Source organism: Heptranchias perlo, chromosome 1, assembly GCF_035084215.1.
Source record: "Heptranchias perlo isolate sHepPer1 chromosome 1, sHepPer1.hap1, whole genome shotgun sequence".
NCBI lineage: Eukaryota > Metazoa > Chordata > Chondrichthyes > Hexanchiformes > Hexanchidae > Heptranchias > Heptranchias perlo.
Window position 1 is genome coordinate 58,217,299 of NC_090325.1, and position 18,731 is coordinate 58,236,029.

The window sequence follows — 18,731 nt, forward strand, 5'->3', positions numbered from 1 at the left end:
CCATATCCCTCTATACCCATCTTACCCATGTAACTGTCCAAATGCTTTTTAAAAGACAAAATTGTACCCGCCTCTACTACTGCCTCTGGCAGCTCGTTCCAGACACTCACCACCTTTTGAGTGAAAAAATTGCCCCTCTGTACCCTTTTGTATCTCTCCCCTCTCACCTTAAATCTATGCCCCCTCGTTATAGACTCCCCGACCTTTAGGAAAAGATTTTGACTATCTACCTTATCTATGCCCCTCATTATTTTATAGACTTCTATAAGATCACCCCTTAACCTCCTACTCTCCAGGGAAAAAAGTCCCAGTCTGTCTAACCTCTCCCTATAAGTCAAACCATCAAGTCCCGGTAGCATCCTAGTAAATCTTTTCTGCACTCTTTCTAGTTTAATAATATCCTTTCTATAATAGGGTGACCAGAACTGTACACAGTAATCCAAGTGTGGCCTCACCAATGCCCTGTACAACTTCAACAAGACATCCCAACTCCTGCATTCAATGTTCTGACCAATGAAACCAAGCAAGCTGAATGCCTTCTTCACCACCCTATCCACTTTCAAGGAGCTATGAACCTGTACTCCTAGATCTCTTTGTTCTATAACTCTCTCCAATGCCCTACCATTAACAGGGTAGGTCCTGGCCCGATTCGATCCACCAAAATGCATCACCTCACATTTATCTAAATTAAACTCCATCTGCCATTCATCGGCCCACTGGCCCAATTTATCAAGATCCCGTTGCAATCCTAGATAACCTTCTTCACTGTCCACAATGCCACCAATCTTGGTGTCATCTGCAAACTTACTAACCATGCCTCCTAAATTCTCATCCAAATCATTAATATAAATAACAAATAACAGCGGACCCAGCACCGATCCCTGAGGCACACCGCTGGACACAGGCATCCAGTTTGAAAAACAACCCTCTACAACCACCCTCTGTCTTCTGTCGTCAAGCCAATTTTGTATCCAATTGGCTACCTCACCTTGGATTCCATGAGATTTAACCTTATGTAACAACCTACCATGCGGTACCTTGTCAAAGGCTTTGCTGAAGTCCATGTAGACCACGTCTACTGCACAGCCCTCATCTATCTTCTTGGTTACCCCTTCAAAAAACTCAATCAAATTCGTGAGACATGATTTTCCTCTCACAAAACCATGCTGACTGTTCCTAATTAGTCCCTGCCTCTCCAAATGCCTGTAGATCCTGTCCCTCAGAATGTCAGGCTCACCGGTCTGTAGTTCCCAGGCTTTTCCCTGCCGCCCTTCTTAAACAAAGGCACAACATTTGCTACCCTCCAATCTTCAGGCACCTCACCTGTAGCTGTCGATGATTCAAATATCTCTGCTAGAGGACCCGCAATTTCCTCCCTAACCTCCCATAACGTCCTGGGATACATTTCATCAGGTCCCGGAGATTTATCTACCTTGATGCGCGTTAGGACTTCCAGCACCTCCCTCTCTGTAATATGTACACTCCTCAAGACATCACTATTTATTTCCCCAAGTTCCCTAACATCCATGCCTTTCTCAACCGTAAATACCGATGTGAAATATTCATTCAGGATCTCACCCATCTCTTGTGGTTCCGCACATAGATGACCTTGTTGATCCTTAAGAGGCCCTACTCTCTCCCTAGTTACTCTTTTGCCCTTTATGTATTTGTAGAAGCTCTTTGGATTCTCCTTTGCCTTATCTGCCAAAGCAATCTCATGTCCCCTTTTTGCCCTCCTGATTTCTCTCTTAACTCTACTCCGGCAATCTCTATACTCTTCAAGGGATCCACTTGATCCCAGCTGCCTATGCATGTCATATGCCTCCTTCTTCTTTTTGACTAGGGCCACAATCTCCCGAGTCATCCAAGGTTCCCTACTTCTACCAGCCTTGCCCTTCACTTTATAAGGAATGTGCTTACCCTGAACCCTGGTTAACACACTTTTGAAAGCCTCCTACTTACCAGACGTCCCTTTGCCTGCCAACAGACTCTCCCAATCAACTTCTGAAAGTTCCTGTCTAATACCATCAAAATTGGCCTTTCCCCAATTTAGAATTTTAACTTTTGGGCCAGACCTATCCTTCTCCATAGCTATCTTAAAACTAATGGAATTATGATCACTGGTCCCAAAGTGATCCCTCACTAACACTTCTGTCACCTGCCCTTCCTTATTTCCCAAGAGGAGGTCAAGTTTTGCCCCCTCTCTAGTCGGGCCATCCACATACTGAATGAGAAATTCCTCCTGAATACACTCAACAAATTTCTCTCCATCCAAGCCCCTAATGCTATGGCTGTCCCAGTCAATGTTGGGAAAGTTAAAGTCCCCTACTATTACCACCCTATTTCCTCCCTGGCTTCTTTTAACAGCCTGGGATACATTTCATCTGGCCCTTGAGATTTATCCACTTTGAAAGATGATAATCTCCTTACTACTTCCTCTCTCACTATGTTTATCCCATCCAATATTTCACACTCCTCCTCCTTAACTTCAATCCCTGCATCATCCCTCTTCTTTCTGAAGACAGATGCAAAGTATTCATTAAGAACCATACCCACATCTTCCGCCTCCACACATAGTTTACCTTTTTGGTCTCTATTAGGCTGTACTCTTTCCTTAGTTATCCTCTTGCTCTTTATGTATTTATAAAACATCTTTGGGTTTTCTTTGATTTTACCTGCTAATACTTTTTCATGCCCTCGCTTTGATTTCCTAATTTCCCTTTTTCACTTCACCCATGCACTTTGTATACTCCTCTAAGCTTTCCGTAGTATTGAGTTCCCGGTGTCTATCATAGGCTTTCTTTTTCTGCCTTATCTTACACTGAATGCTTCTTGACATCCAGGGGGCTCTAGATTTGGCAGCCCCTCCCTTTTTCTTTGTGGGAACATGTTTACCCTGAACCCATTCAATCACCCCTTTGAATGTCTTCCATTCCTCTGACACTGATTTACCTTCAAGTAGTTGTTTCCAGTTTACTTCTGCTAAATCACTTCTCTGTTTGGTAAAATTGAGGGTGTTGGGGGTCTGGAACTCACTGCCTGAGAGGGTGGTAGAGACAGAAACCCTCACCTCCTTTAAAATACCTGGATGTGCACCTGAAGAGCCATGACCTGCAGTGCTACGGGCCAAATGCGGGAAAGTGGGATTCGGCTGGGAGGCTCGTTTCTCAGCCGGCGCGAACACAACGGGTCGAATGGCTTCCTTCTGTGCCGTAAATTTTCTTTGATTCTATGATTGCACCCATATAGCAATACGAGAACCTCCACACGAGTCAGGACTGTTCATCAACAGGAAGGGCTATCACTCCATCAACACTCAGCTCGTTTGTGACCACCGCAAGAGATTCCTTCATGTGTGCGCCGGATACCCTGGCAGCTGCCACGATTCCTTCATCCTTCGGGAGTCCAAGATACCGCCCCCCTTCCACACACTGAACACACTCAAGGGCTGCCTCCTTCGGGATAAGGTATACCCACTGCGCACATGGCTCATGACACCTCTGAGGAACCGCACCACCAAGCAACAGTGTCGATATAACGACAGCCACATCGCTACCAGATCTACAATTGAGTATGCTGTAGGGCTGCTCAAGATGCGCTTCATGTGCCTTGATCGTTCTGGGGGAGCGCTTCAATACACACCAGACAGAGTGGGACGCATTATAGTCGTGTGTTGTGCTCTGCACAACGTAGCACAACAGAGAGGGATGCTGCTTGAGGAAGCCCAATCCACATCTGCCACCCACATTGAGGAGGAGGAGGAGCAGATGCAACCCGCGGGCAGAACAGCGGCTCACCTGGCTGCTCGTGAAGCTGGGGAGTCACTGATGTGTGAACTGTTCTCCTAACATCAGATAGTGTGAAGAGTCCAGTCCTCACCACCTGGATAGAGCAACGGCCACACCAGCCCCATGGTGAACCTCATGAATGGACCTTATTACAGAAGCCAGTCAAGCATGGCCAAGATGTGGCAGTAGTGGTGACAATAATAATAATTAATGTGTGTTTAACAAAAAGCTAATATAAATAAAAAACATTACCAACCATCAAACATCCTTGTGCATCCCCTTTGTGCTTACACAACCTTTGCCTTTCGCTTCCGACTACTTCTACGTGGTGAATCCCCTGTGGCGGCAGCAGAGGCAGTGGCAGGTTGCTCTTGTTCATGCCCTGACTGATTAGATGCTTTGGGCCTACACCCTCTGGTATTTGGTGGCCATGAGGGCCCCTCCAAAGACTGCTGCACCTGCACCTGTGCAGGGTCAGACTCGGCCACCTGGAGAGGAGGCAGCATTGCGGGTACTGGTTGAGAGTGGGGCAACGGGTGAGACATGGGAGCGCTTTGAGTGGCGTCCCCACTTCCATGTCCCCTTTTGCTATCATCCCTCCCCTGGGTCAGGCCCACACCACTCCTACCACTCTGCTGGACGACAGTTTGGAGGACATGTGTGAAGCCTTGTAAGGCCAGTGCTAGTGTATCTGCCTACCTGTTTAAGGCGGCAGAATGTTGTTAACCCTGAGTCCGTACGGCCGTTGTCAGGGCCTGAACGGACTCATTTGTGAGCCGTGCTTGAAGCTCGATGGAGGCTAGCCTTCCCTCCATCACAGACATTCCCGCAGTTACCCGCGACACTATCTCAGAGATGCCCTCACGTCCCTGTGACAGTATCTCAGAGATTCCCTCCCGTACCTATGCCACCATTTCACTCATGCAGGAGTTGGACTCCTCCATCCTCTGCGCGATTGTGGAGAGTGCGCGTGGCACCTGTTGCAGCACCTCGCAAATGTGCTGCTGCCCCTTGATCATTCTCCTTTAAAGGATGGCCCCTAGGGTTCGACATCTGCGTCCAGCTGAGCAGAGCCTGGAGATGAGTGTTCCCACCGACGCGGACTCTCCATAGCTGCCCCTGCCACCAGTGTCTGCTCATGCTCACTTGTGTGTGGTAACTCACCAGGCGCCAACCCAACTAACTGAGGACGGGGACCCACTGAGGTGTGAGTATCTGCGCTGGTGGATGGCTCGCTAGGATGTGAGGCCGGCAGGTCCTCTGAGGAATCGCCCTCCGCCGTCACAGCGGTCGCTGAAGGCCCTGTAAGAGAACAGAAGGCAATATTAAGCATGTTGACAGATGTTGAGGTGCTGAAGATGGCAAGGCATGTTAACATCAATTCATGTTGTGAGTGCTGAATGTTAAAGTTCTGTCACCAGACGTTTGTCGGGTGCCAGTCTCAGCATCCCCGACGGACAGGCACTCGAGGGTGCAGCTCAGCTCCAGCGCCTCCTGCTCTGCGTCTGTGAGGATGACTATCTGTTGTGGTCCTCGCCCTCTCCCGTGCATTCTGGGCTCTCTTCTATAAGGGGAGAAAGTACAGACGCATGAGTGAGTGATGGTGACGTGGCCAACCGATGAATGCATTGGTTTAGGTGTGGCTGACCATGAAACATTTGCATCAGAGGGTGAGTGTGATACAGAGCCATGATGTTGTATGAGGATTAGGTTGAGTGGTGGTGGTGGGGTGAGGAATGGGGAGGTGAGGAAGTGCAGGTTAGTTGAGCTTTGAGTGGGTGTGAGGAGTGATGTGATAGAGTTGACAGTGCAGAATGAGTTGGGGGGTGGGGGCGCTGATGTGGAAGATGGAATTAAGGAGAATGAGTAAGTGTACTCACTTTGGCTGACCTAGTTAAGTCATTGAAGCGCTTCCTGCACTGGATCCAGATGCAGGAGATGTTACTGCTGCTGCTGACCTCCTCTGCCACCTCGAGCCAGGCCTTCTTGGTGGCAGAGGCAGGCCACTTCCTCCGTCCGCCGGGTAGAACACATCCCTCCTCCTCCTCACCCCATCCAGGAGCACCTGGAGTGAAGCATCACTAAATCTAGGAGCAGCTTTTCCCCTGTGCTGCTCCATGTACTATTTGGGTGTTTGCTCCAGGAGCAGCAATTGGAGGACTACCCCTTTAAATAGAGCTCCTCCAGCTGACAGCCTGTGATGCGGGTGTGCAGTCCCGCCCGCTGCGCAGCTTTCCGACGGCAAACCCGAAAGCCACGTTAAGTGGCTCCAATTTACCCACGATCGCGTGGGGAATGGACAGATTTTATTGGGCGGGTTACCCACGCGCCCAATCGCCCCCCCCCCGCCTCCTGCTGCCATCCCGCCTCCCCACTGATATCTGAGCCTATGTATTTAGGTAGCAATTCTGTATGAACTTACTGATTTGTATCGTTTGGTTAACCTTCCAGCATCGCTACAAGAGTGACAACCAAGTCAACAATCGGGAGGTTATGGTTCTCATCAATGGGAAGTAAGTCATACCCTTATTGCTACTTGTTTGTTTTTCTCAAGTAGAACATCTATCAATAATTATCAAAAATCATGTTCTTCATTTACTTCCTGTCTACAGAACTTTACTGCCTGTTGTCACATTTTTGTCACACTTTGTTGACATTTTTTTCTCATTATAAATTCATATGTTCACATTTATAATGGAAACTGCCAATGTAAGTATGTGATGCTGTAACTGTAGCCTCCTACTAGTTGTATTGGTGTCTTGCCTCAGTTTTGTGTCTCCTAGCTCCTAGCCTGTACTGGAGAGACTCATGTGCTCCAGCTAACTTTGTTTTTCTGTTTCCCAAGTTGTTGTAAGTTTTGTTATTTAACTACAAATCTGTTATATATTAAAAATGGTGAGTGGGCTCAAAATGCCAAAGAGACTGCGCCTGCAGGTGGCACTGTGAACATAATGAAATGTGAATAATTAAGAACAGTGGCGCAAGACCTAACATTATGTGACTGCGTTTGCCTGATCCTTCAAACATCTTCAGGTTTTATTCTTTTTTAAAAAATCACCATTGTGGCCTCACATAGAGTCATAGAGTCATAGAGTTATACAGCACGGATAGAGGCCCTTCGGCCCATCGTGTCCGCGCCGGCCATCAGCCCTGTCTACTCTAATCCCATATTCCAGCATCTATCATGTTAAGCGTACAGAACAGCGAAAGAACATTTGCTGTATGAATTGGCAGATGGAAATAAAGAAACCTAGCATAAATTAATGAAAGAAAATGCATGTCTTTAAAAACACAACCAAGAAATTTATAAAAAGATTCATGCAAAGGAGTGGGAATGCTTTCTTCATTATCTAGACCTGATGTACTTCTTATGCTTCTTTCTGTGATCCTGACCTTCTTCAGTGACCTGGAGTCTGTCGGAGATAGGCCTGCACAGACCCACCCTGAATTGTTTCTGCTTGATTCCTTCCCATCTACCAATTTCTTGTTTGATTTTTCTCCTTCAATATTTAGCTCTTGTTTTATACTTGAGGTTCTGTGGCTGAATATAGCATGTCAGTCGTCAATGGTCAAAGTAGAATAGTCATCCGGTCCAGATGGGATGCACCCTAGGTAACTGAGGGAAGTAAGGGTAGAAATTGTGAAGGCTTTGGCCACAATCGTCTAATCCTCCTTAGATATGGGGGTGGTATTGGATTACTAGAGGATTGCAAATTTTACACTCCCGTTCAAAAAAGGGGAGAGGGACAAACCTGGCAATGACATGCTAGTTAGTCTAACGTCGGTGGTGGGGAAACTTTTAGAGACAATGGGGGTGATTTTAAACCCTAAGAATGGGTGGGTTGGGGGCGGGTGGGAGTTGAAAATAGTTGGTTTTTTTGGATCGCAACTGCAAAGTTTTCGGACTTTGCATTCTCAGTGGGAAGCCTGTACTTTTATGTGCCAATGTTAAACCTGGAAATGAAGCTGGGTTGCGGTCGTGACCCAAGAAACAACTATTTTCAACTCCCACCCGCCCCCAACCCACCTGTTCTTGGGGTTTAAAATCACCCCCAATATCCGGGACAAAATTAATTGGCACTTGGAAAAGTATGGGCTAATAAATGAAAATCAACATGCATTCGTTAAAGGAAAATCGTGTTTGACTAACTTGATTGAGCTCTTTGATGAAGTAACGGAGAGGGTTGATGAGGGTAATGCAGTCGATGTTGTGTATATGGACTTTCAAAAGGCATTTGATAAAGTACCACATAATAGGCTTGTAAGCAAAATTAAAGCCTATGGGATTAAAGGGACATTGGCAGCGTGGATACAAAATAGGCTAAGGGAAGTATACAGTGGTGTTGCCCAGGGTTCGGTATTAGGACCATTGCTCTTTTTGATACATATTAACGACCTGGATTTGGGTATACAGGGAACAATTTCAAAGTTTGCAGTTGATACAAAACTCGGGAATGTAGTAAACCATGTGGAGATTAGTAACAGATTTCAGGAGGACATAGGCAGACGGGTGAAATGGGCAGACTTATGGCAGATGAAATTTAACACAGAGAACTATGGTGATACATTTTGGTAGGAAGAATGAGGAGAAGTAGTATACATTAAATGGTACAATTTTAAAGGGGGTACAGGAAAAGAGAGACCTGCGTGTACATGTTTGGAGGTGGCAGGACAAGTTGAGACAGCTGTTACCAAAGCATATGGGATCCTGGGCTTTACTAATAGAGGAATAGAGTACAAAAGCAAGGAAGTTATGCCAAATCTTTATACTACACTGGCTAGGCCTCAGCAGGAGTATTGTGTTCATTTCTGCACACCACATTTTAGGAAGGATGTCAAGGCCTTCAAAAGGGTGCAGAAGAGGTTTACTAGAATGATAGCAGACAAGAGGGACTTCAGACTGGAGAAGCTGGGGTTGTTCTCCTTAGAGCAGAGAAGATTAAGAGAAGATTTAATAGAGGTGTTCAAAATCATGAACGGTTTTGATAGAGTAAATAAGGAGAAACTGTTTCCAGTGGCAGAAGGGTCGGTAACCAGAGGACACATAAGGTGATTGGCAAAAGAACTAGAGGCGACATGAGGAAACATTTTCTTATGCTGAGAGTTGTTATGATCTGGAATGCACTGTCTGAAAGGGGGCTGGAAGCAGACTCAATAATAACTTTCAAAAGGGAATTGGATAAATACTTGAAGGGAAAAATTTACAGGCCTATGGGGAAAGAGCAGGGAAGTGGGACTAATTGGATAGCTCTTTCAAAGAGCTGGCACAGGCACGATGGGCCGAATGGCCTCCACCTGTGCTGTAGCATACCACGATACTATGGGCTCGATATTAGCAGGGCGGCGGGTTCTCAACGAGGGGTCGACAAATCAGTGTGCTCTGCACAGAATCGCAGGCTAATTGGAGCCACTTACCTGTGCTTCCGGGTTTCGCGCTGGAAAGCTGCGCGGCGGGCGGACTGCGCATGCGCAGCAAGGTCTGTCGGCTGGAGGAGCCCTATTTAAAGGGGCAGTCCACCAATGCTCCTCGTGCAGCAAACAACCAATGCTGAACCATGGAGCAGGCCAGAGGGAAGGCTGCCCCAAGATTTTCGGACTCCTCACTCCAGGTGCTGTTGGATGGGATGAGGAGGAGGAGGGAAATCCTTTTCCTGTCTAATGGGAGGAAGTGCCCTTCCTCCACCACGAAGAAGGCCTGGCTGGAGGTGGCTGAAGAGGTCACCAGCAGCGGCAATGTGCCATGAACCTGGGTCCAGTGCAGGAAGAGATTTAATGACCTAACCAGGTCAGCCAAAGTGAGTATACTTATGCATTCTCCCACACTCCGTCTTCCACATCATCTCCACCACCACACAACCCCGCCTGCACGTACTCACCGCCCCTGTCCCCATTCGAACACTACCACGCAACCCAATCCTCATACAATATCATGGCTATGTTGCACACGCACCCTCCCATGCATCTCCCTCACGCTCAACCCCACCCACACCAATGCATGCAGTGGCTCACCATGCAACCACTACTCAATCACACCTCTGTGTTTTGCTTTGATAGGAGAAGAGATGCCAGAACGCCCGGGAGAGGGCACGGACCGGAGGGGGCCCGCCACACCAGGTGGCACTAACCGACGCAGAGCAGCAGGCATTGGAGATCAGCCGCACGCTGGAGTGCCTGTCTGTGGCGGATGCCGAGGCTGGGATTGCACAAGCGGCCGGTGACAGAGAGCTAACACTCAGCACTCATGATAGCGATTGATCTTAGCATCACTTGGCATCTGCAGCACCTCAACATCTGTCCACATGCCTAATATTGCTTTCCGTTCTCTTGCAGGGCCATCTGCGAGCGCCGTGACCGTGGAAGGCGATTTCTCAGAGGACCTGCCGGCCTGTGAGGGTCCATCGTCACATCTGAGCCATGCATTCACCAGCGCAGACACACACGTCGGTGGGTCCCCGTCCTCACTCAGTTGGGCTTGCACATGGTGAGTCACCACGCACATGTGAGCACGAGCAGACCCTGGTGGCAGGGGCAGCCGTGGAGAGTCCGCGTCGGTGGAAGCACTCTTCTCCAGGCTCTGCTCAGCCGGACCCAGATGCTGAACCCTGGGGGCCATCCGTGAAAAGGAGAGTCGTCGAGGGGCAGCAGCACATTGCCACACGCACTCTCCACAATCGCGCAGAGGATGGAGGAGTCCGACTCCTTCATGAGGGGAATGGTGGCACAGGTACAGGAGGGTATCTCCGAGATAGTGTTGCAGGGACGTGAAGGCATCTCTGAGATGGTGTCGCGGGTAGGTGTGGGAATGTCTGCGATGGAGGAAAGGCTAGCCTCCCTCGAGCGTCAGGCACGGCTCAACAATGAGTCCATTCAGGCTCTGACAACGGCCCTTCGGATTCAGGGTGAGCAACATTCTGCCGCCTTGAATAGGTTGACAGATACATTACAGGTGGCCTTCCAAGACCTCACACAAGTCCTCCAAACTGCCGTCCAGCAGGGTGGAAGGAGTGATGTGGGCCTGGGCCACGAGAGGGATGATGGTGAAAGGGGACATGGAAGTGGGAATGCCACTCAAAGCGCTCCCACGTCTCACCTGTTGCCCCCCTCTCAACCAGTACCCGCAATGCTGCCCCCTCTCCAGGTGGCCAAGTCTGCCCCTGCACAGGTGCAGGTGGAGCAGTCTTTGGAGGGGCCCTCACGGGCACTGAAACCCAGAGGGAGTCGGCCCAAAGCATCTCATCGGTCAGGGCATGAACAAGAGCAACCTGCCACTACCTCTGCTGAAGCCATAGGGGTAGCACCACGTAGGGGTTCCCGGAAATGCAAGGCGAAGGTTTTGTGAGCACAAAGGGAATGCACAAGAGTGTCTGACGATTTGTCATGTTTTTTATTTATATTTGTTTTCTTTCACATGCACAATAAATATTATTATTATCACCACTACTGCCACGTCTTGCCCATTTATGACTGGCATGTGGAATAGGTCCCTTTCATGGGGTTCACCATGAACACGCACACTTGATGCCACCCATTGTGTCACTGCAGAGTGGGTGTAGGTGTATTTGCAGGGCTCTTTTGTGCAGACGACTGAGAGATGTCGGCAATGTCCCCGGTGGCACCCTGGAAGGATGCGAAGGAGAAGTTGTTGAGGGCAGTGGTGACTTTGACAGCGACAGGTAAGAAGATGGTGCTCGGGCCAGCCGGGAGCAGCTCGGCATGAAGGAAGCTGCAGTTGTCCACGACTACATGTCGAGTGACTCTGAGCCTCCATGTGCACTGCTGCTCAGAGAGGTCCAGGAAGCTGAGCCTCGGTCTGTAGACCCTGTGGCGAGGGTAGTGCCCTCTGCGACGCATCTCTTTCTGTGGTTGCCCCCCACCCCTTGCTGTGCAGGTAGATGTGTCACAGCACTGTGTTGTGGAGCTCCACGTGTCAGAGGTGGACGGTGAGGATGGTGATGCTGTTCGCCCTCCGAGGAGGTCATGACTGCAGCTACGGCGGCCCCCATCTGGAAGATGTACATTTGAGAGGGTCCGCAAGGTAGGTAAATGTGTCTGGACACCGAGGTAAGTGTGCAAGTTTGTGAATTTAATTGTTAGGAGCAGGGTGGTGGAGGCCAAACTTTGTCCAAAGTGACAGAGTGGCCTCCTGCAATGAGTGAGGGTCTTCCCCCCACCCCGCACCTGTCAAATGGACCTTTGCAGCTGCCACAGGCTGATGGCTGCAACACGTCCATTTGAACTGGGAGTGTTTCCCCCAGTTCGGGAAACAGTCTCAGTTACTTTCAAAATCCCAGCCCTCCTAAAATATCAGGTCAATCAGATCTGTAAACGACCTGAAGTACCTGTTTAAGTACTTTAAGTGGGTCCCTGCTGGCTTTAATTGCCGGCAGGATTCCCATATGCGGGGGCTGCGCGCGCATGTCAGCGCGTCACTGGGGAACCCGGAAGTGGGCGGGTTGGAGCCGGGCTCCAGACCCCCCCCTGGGAATTCCCGATTTTCGCAGCCCCCCCGCCACGAACGCACCCGATTGGGAATGTGAAAGTCGAGCCCTATGATACTATGAATAATGGAGCTGAATACAGCAAGTTCTGACTCGTCAGCTTGCCCCAAATGTTTCTCGGCCTGCTCACCTTCCTACACACTCTGGGTGCTTTCCAGACTGCCTTTTCACCCATCCTCCTAGTGCATATATCCCTGTTCCTCTTCAATACTTCCAGAATTCAGTCCCCGCTTCAGTACACCTGCCCGCAGTCCATCCCGTGCCCCATTCATCACTCACTGGTCACACACTCCAGCTTCTCCCCTTGCTCTTAACGTCCTACATTTCTTGGCTGCCTGTAGACCCCACCATGCTCAAAATTCTCCCAAACCTCCAACATCTTAAGCCCTCTCAGCCTCCAGACTCCTTTTGATTTCTGCCTCACCCAGTATTCTCATAAATCAACGTCCCAAATTGTTTTCAAGGCCAGCGATCCCACCATGTGAGTACTTCCATATCTAGTTCCCCACTATGGACTGCTGCCAAAACTCAAAGTTCTCCCTGGTCTCTGACCACACGGTGTGTTCCTTAACTCCAGCGATTTCACACTTCATTCCTCCAATTACTACTAGAATCAGCCTTCCCCTTCCTTCAAAGCTGTACTGCTTTCCACATTTCAGCTCCAACCCCAGTCCCTTGCTTTCTCCCAGTTTCAATCCCCCCATGTCCCCCTGGCCTGATATTTAGGCCCACCCTCTTTTTCAGATGCTCATGCTGTAGCAGCTTTCCAGTAGGCTCTCTCCACACCCACCCCCAACCCGCTATATGATGCCTCACATCTTTCTGCAATACCCATGGCCTTCAAAAAGAGATGAGAGATATTAGACATATGCAGGAGACGGTGCATCAGTAAAGGAAAAGATGTGAGTCTCACAGAGATATTGGACATATACAACGGAGGAAAAGAAAGCAGGGGCTCGATTTTACCGGCGGGTTTCCTGTGCGTTTCCAGCAGGGGGGCCCCGAAAATCCCGATATCCAGGCACGTGACCGGATCGCGCCACGATCCCGCCCACTTCCGGGTTCCCCGATGACGTGCGGGGGTGCGTGCGTAGCCCCCGCTGGTGGGAATCCCGCAGGCAATTAAAGCCAGCGGGATGCCACTTGAGTGTATTTATTTTGCTTGTTCAGGTCATTAACTGACCTGATTAAGGGACTGTGTGTGATTTTGGAGAAACATGGGACTGTTTCACACACTGGGGGAAACAGTCCTAGTTGAACTGGACGTGTTGCAGCCATCAGCCTGTGGCAGCTGCAAAGGTCCATTTGACAGGTGGGGGTGGGGGGGAGACCCTCACTCATTGCAGGAGGCCGCTCTGTCACTTGGGACAAAGTGTGGCCTCCACCACCCCCCTCCTGACGGTCAAAGTCACCAACCTGCACACTCACCCTGGGGTCCGGAGACATGTGCCTACCTTGCGGACCCCCTCAGATGTACATATTGCGGATGGGGGCCGTCGTAGCTGCAGTCGTGACCTCCTCGGAGGGCGAACAGCATCACCAGCCTTGCCATCCACGCCGTCCACCTCTGACACGTGGAGCTCCACAACAGAGTGCTGTGACACATCCACCTGTACAGCAGGAGGGAGGGCTACCGCAGAGAGAGACGCGTCGCAGAGGGCACTACCCTCGCCACAGGGTCCACAGACCGAGGCGCAGCTCCCCGGACCTCTCCGAGCAGCAGTGCACACGGAGGCGCAGATTCACTCGACATGTAGTCGTGGACATCTGCAGCCTCTTTCATGCCGAGCTGCTCCTGGCTGGCCCCAGCACCATCTGCTTACCTGTCGCTGCCAAGGTCACCACTGCCCTCCACAACTTCTCCACCGCATCCTTCCAGGGTGCAGCCGGGTACACCGCCGATGTCTCTCAGTCGTCTGCGCGGAAGAGCCCTGCAAATACACCTGCACCTACTCTGCAGTAACACAATGGGTGGCATCAGTGGTGGGTCCTCATAGTGATACCCAGGAGCGGGCATTATTGTACAAAACAGACAGGATTCGCGGAGACATGGCAGTGGTGGTGCCAATATAATGTATGATGTGAGTTGTTCTGAAATTCAATATAGGTAACACCCATGACAAACCCTCAAACACCCTTGTGCACCCCTTCATGCTCACGACACGTTTGCCTTACGCTGCCTACTGCACATATGTGATGCATGCCCTGTGGCTGCAGCACAGGTGGTGGCAGGTTGAGTGAGGCTGGCCGTGAGGGAGATGCACGAGAGGGTGAGTATGGGATAGAGCCATGAGATTATATGAGGATTGGGTTGCGTGTTAGTGGCGGGGTGAGTACTCGCGAGGTGAGTAGGTGGAGGTAAGATGAGGATGGGGTTTGAGTGGATATGAGGGGTGATGTGACAGAGTGGTGTTGGCGGTGCCGAAGGAGATGTGGGGTGGGGGCAGTGTTGTGGCAGACGGAGTGTAGGGGAAAGACTACGTGTTCTCACTGTGGCTGACCTGCGGTCATTGGAGCGCCTCCTGCACTGTATGCAGGTGGGCGATATGTTGGTGGTGCAGGTGACCTCCTCTGCCACCTCGAGCCAGGCCTTCTTGGTGGCAGAGGCAGGCCGCTTCCTCCCGCCCGCCGGGTGGAAGATCTCTGTCCTCCCCCTCCTCCTCACCCCATCTGATGATACCTGGGGTGAGGCATCATTAAACTGGGAGCAGCCTTCCCCCTGGGCTGCTCCATGCTGTAATTTGTTCTCTTTGTTGCAGCATCTGTCAGTGGAGGACGGCCCCTTTGACTAGAGACCCTCCAGCCGACAGATCGTACTGCGCATGCGCAGGCCGCCCGACGCGCAGACCAGCAGCGCGGAGCCCGGAGGAGCAGGTAAGTGGCTCCAATTAGTGGTTTGCCTGCTACGATCGCGCAGGCAACCCACTAATTTCAGCGAGCGTGTTGACCACGCTCCCGAAATCCAACCCGCCGGAAACCCGTAGGCCTGGTAAAATCGAGCCCCAGGAGACTGAAACAAGGAGAAAAAAAGTCAGACAGAATTTTACAGACACCACAGTGAAAAAGCCATACAGAGAGAAAAAGGGTGGAAGACAAAGACAGAGAGCATGACACAAAAGTAACTAGAGTGAGAAAAAAGCAGAGACAGTTATAGGAAGAGAGAGAGAGATAATTTTTGTCCATGAGCATTACCACAGGAGCTGAACTAAATTAAATTCATTAGCTGTGAATTTCCACCATTTACATTTTTTCGGGGTTTCCACAACTCTTCCGCTGAAGTTACAGTGGAAGAGCGGGAGAACTCCCACAGAAATTCACTCCCATTGTGTATCACACAGTACAATGCTATTGTCATAAAATAGCATGAGCAATGCCATTGGAGATCCACCAGTATGTCTTTTTACATTGGCCTTATCTAGCGGCACTCAATTTATTTTCTTGTAGGTTGAAGAGTGAAAAATGGATGCATGTTCAAGTGGGAGATATAATTAAGATGGAGAATAACCATTTTGTAACTGTAAGTAGCAATTAAAACCTCTATTTATCCATCTATCTATCTATCTATCCATTTACCTATTGTCTATCTATCATCTTAAATCCTTTTTTTCTTTCTCTTCTCAACCTACAACCATATTCCTTGGCACACTCCTGGGTCTATTGCCAGCCTCCAATCCAATTCCTTGGCCTCCCCATTCCCATTGCGCCACTTCCTCCCAGCCTGCCATGCTGGACCAGCATTGACGCATGTTATTTGTTAGCCACAGTCTGCCTGTTGTTTCTCAACCTGTCCAGCGATCCTACACTCACTTCCTGTTCCACTATGGTAATTTAGCATTGGGCCACCTGCGCTTATTATTCTTTCTCTCTCCAGTGCTTGTTTTTAAATCGTCTCTCCATTGTTTTAAGCCTCTCTCACCAGTGCTTTTTTTAAGTTCACCCTCTCAAGAACTTTTTTAAAAAATGTTTTCTTTTTGGTTCTTTTTTGTAAAGTATCTTCAGTGGTTTTAAAAATCTCCCTCTCACGTGCTTTACTTTCTAGTCTTCTGCTCTCTTTTTTTCCCTTGGTGCTGTCCTTAATTTACAAAATTACCCCGTTCTCCTGTATTTTTTCCAACTATTTTAATTTTTAATAGCTTATGTCTGCTTTTTTTCTTTTTTCTTCGGCTCTTATTCTAATTTTTAATTGTCCCGTTTTCCTCTTTTCCTGAGCTTTTTGTTTCATAATTCCACTCTTTTTTTCCCATGAATCCTCTTTTTAATTGACCCAATTCTGAGCTCTTTTTTGTCTTTCCCCAATGTGTTTTTAAAGAAAAAACTTTGTTTAGTAAAGATCCCAATACCACCCCCTATGCTTCCAGACTGCAGGACATTCCTGCCAGTGTTCCCTGATTCCAGGACTACACCAATGCTACCAGACACTGTGACCTCCCTCCCCAGTGCATTCAGATCCCAGGATCCTTCTGCCAATGACTTGCCCCAGTGTTCCTGGAACCCCACTCGACAGAGCTTCTAGACTTGGAGATTCTGGGACTCCAGCCCAATACTGCAAAACCCCAGGTCCTTTTTCAGAATTTCCATATTCCAGGGCGGCTTCCGGTGCTGATAAATCAGTGTCCCTGAGAATATTACTTGGGCATAACATTAAATCTCAACTCACCATGAACAGTGCCACACAAGATCTGCTAATACATATGTAAAATTATTGTATGTAGCATGCACCTATTTCTATCACACCTTAAAGTGTAAACAATTTTACAACACCAAGTTATGGTCCAACGATTTTATTTGAAATTTACAAGCTTTCGGAGGCTTCCTCCTTCCTCAGGTAAATGTTGCAAAACCCCAGGTCCTTTTTCAGAATTTACCTGAGGAAGGAGGAAGCCTCCAAAAGCTTGTAAATTTCAAATAAAATCGTTGGACTATAACTTGGTGTTGTAAAATTGTTTACAATTGTCAACCCCAGTCCATCACCGGCATCTCCACATCACCTCAAAGTGTCAAAGTGTTACGCTTGAAAATCATTCCACTTGAAATTGCGTCACACTTTCATCTGATTGGCTCAAATTTTGTTTTCATAAAATATTGATGAATCACAACTGAACAGTTCTAGAACGTACCATCAATACATAGCAGCGGGAACAAAAACTATAAATTGAGAAATTGAAATATTACTCATAAAAAAGAAGGGGAACCAATGAACTCACTCCAAATATTTTTGAAAATCCTTTCTTTGCTTCTCACTAAGCTCAGAAATTTAAGCCCCGATTTTAAGCCAAGGCATGCCTGTGGGACGAGTGGCAAGCTCACAGGACGGAACAGATTTTAACTCCCAGGCCTCATTCTCATGTGGAAAATCAGACTCCAGTCCAAACCCAATGGGAATCACTACTTGGCCAGTGGATGAGAACGGGATTTCAGGTGGCAGGAGGCTGCCACCGGGGACGTGAGGCAACAGTCTCCAGCTTAAGGTAAGTAGTGAGGGGAGGGGGACCTGGAGGAGATTGTGGTTGCTGGAGGGGGAGGGAAGCCTGGGGAAGGGGAGGCCTAAGATATCCTTATGGGGCCTGGGAGAGCACTCCTGCTTCACCTGGCCTACAAGAAAACCACAACAAAATTAAAAATACGTATGTTCCTGGGCCTCTCCTGACCCTGCTCCTGTTTGCCGCCAGATTTCACTGGAGGGTCCGGCACTGTGCGTGACTGCCACAATTGGCAGTTAAAATTGCTTTGGGGTCCTACTAGCATCATAGGACCCCCACTTTTACATATTAATGAGGCCTCCGCCTAACTGTGGCAGGTGCCTTTCACGAGACCGAAAACAGCACGCTTAAGATGGCAGTGAGCGGCAGTGCGCAGGGACACGGCGCACAAAGCGCCCGCCCACTCCATTCCCGTCATCCGAGCAGGATTAAAATCTGGAAATAAAGTTTGTAAAATAATAAAGACAAGAAAATTATTCAGCCTTTCTATACAGTATGATTTTCTATCATTTCCACCAAATGCCTGTGGCTCTGTAAAAAGCCTAGGACTTGAGTTAATTCGTCTTACCAGAACCTATACTGTCAGCTTGCAGTCAGGACATTGCAGCAGTCTTGCAACATAGTGACATCACTACCAGTGGTTGGCAAGATCGCTACTGCCCCCAACTGTTTTACCTATGGCTCACACCCAGCTGTCACTAGTATCAAGTACTGCGTTGCCCTCATATGCATAAAAAAGCTGATTGATACATTTTTACCTTCTTCCCCAATGAATGCCATGACACATATGGCCAGTGTTGCCACTTTAGTGGACCTCCCAAAGTGCAGAGAGTCACTGGCTGTTGTAATGTGTCCAAACTGAACACCTTAGAAATATGAGAATATGGCATGACTTTCTTGACTGTGTGCCTTGCTGCGATATGGGTATGCATGAGATGCTGTAAGGTTATATGAAGGCTTGGCAT

At 48.9% G+C, this 18,731-nt stretch overlaps 1 protein-coding gene across 1 annotated transcript in view; it reads left to right on the forward strand.

The window, feature by feature from the left end:
* LOC137328374 (probable phospholipid-transporting ATPase IM) overlaps window positions 1-18,731 on the forward strand; it is a 206,246-nt gene that overhangs the window by 29,166 nt on the left and 158,349 nt on the right. The window contains exons 7-8 of the mRNA XM_067994373.1: window positions 6,240-6,301; window positions 15,731-15,803. Coding sequence (XP_067850474.1) covers window positions 6,240-6,301; window positions 15,731-15,803 — 135 coding nt within the window. The remainder of the gene's footprint in view (window positions 1-6,239; window positions 6,302-15,730; window positions 15,804-18,731) is intronic.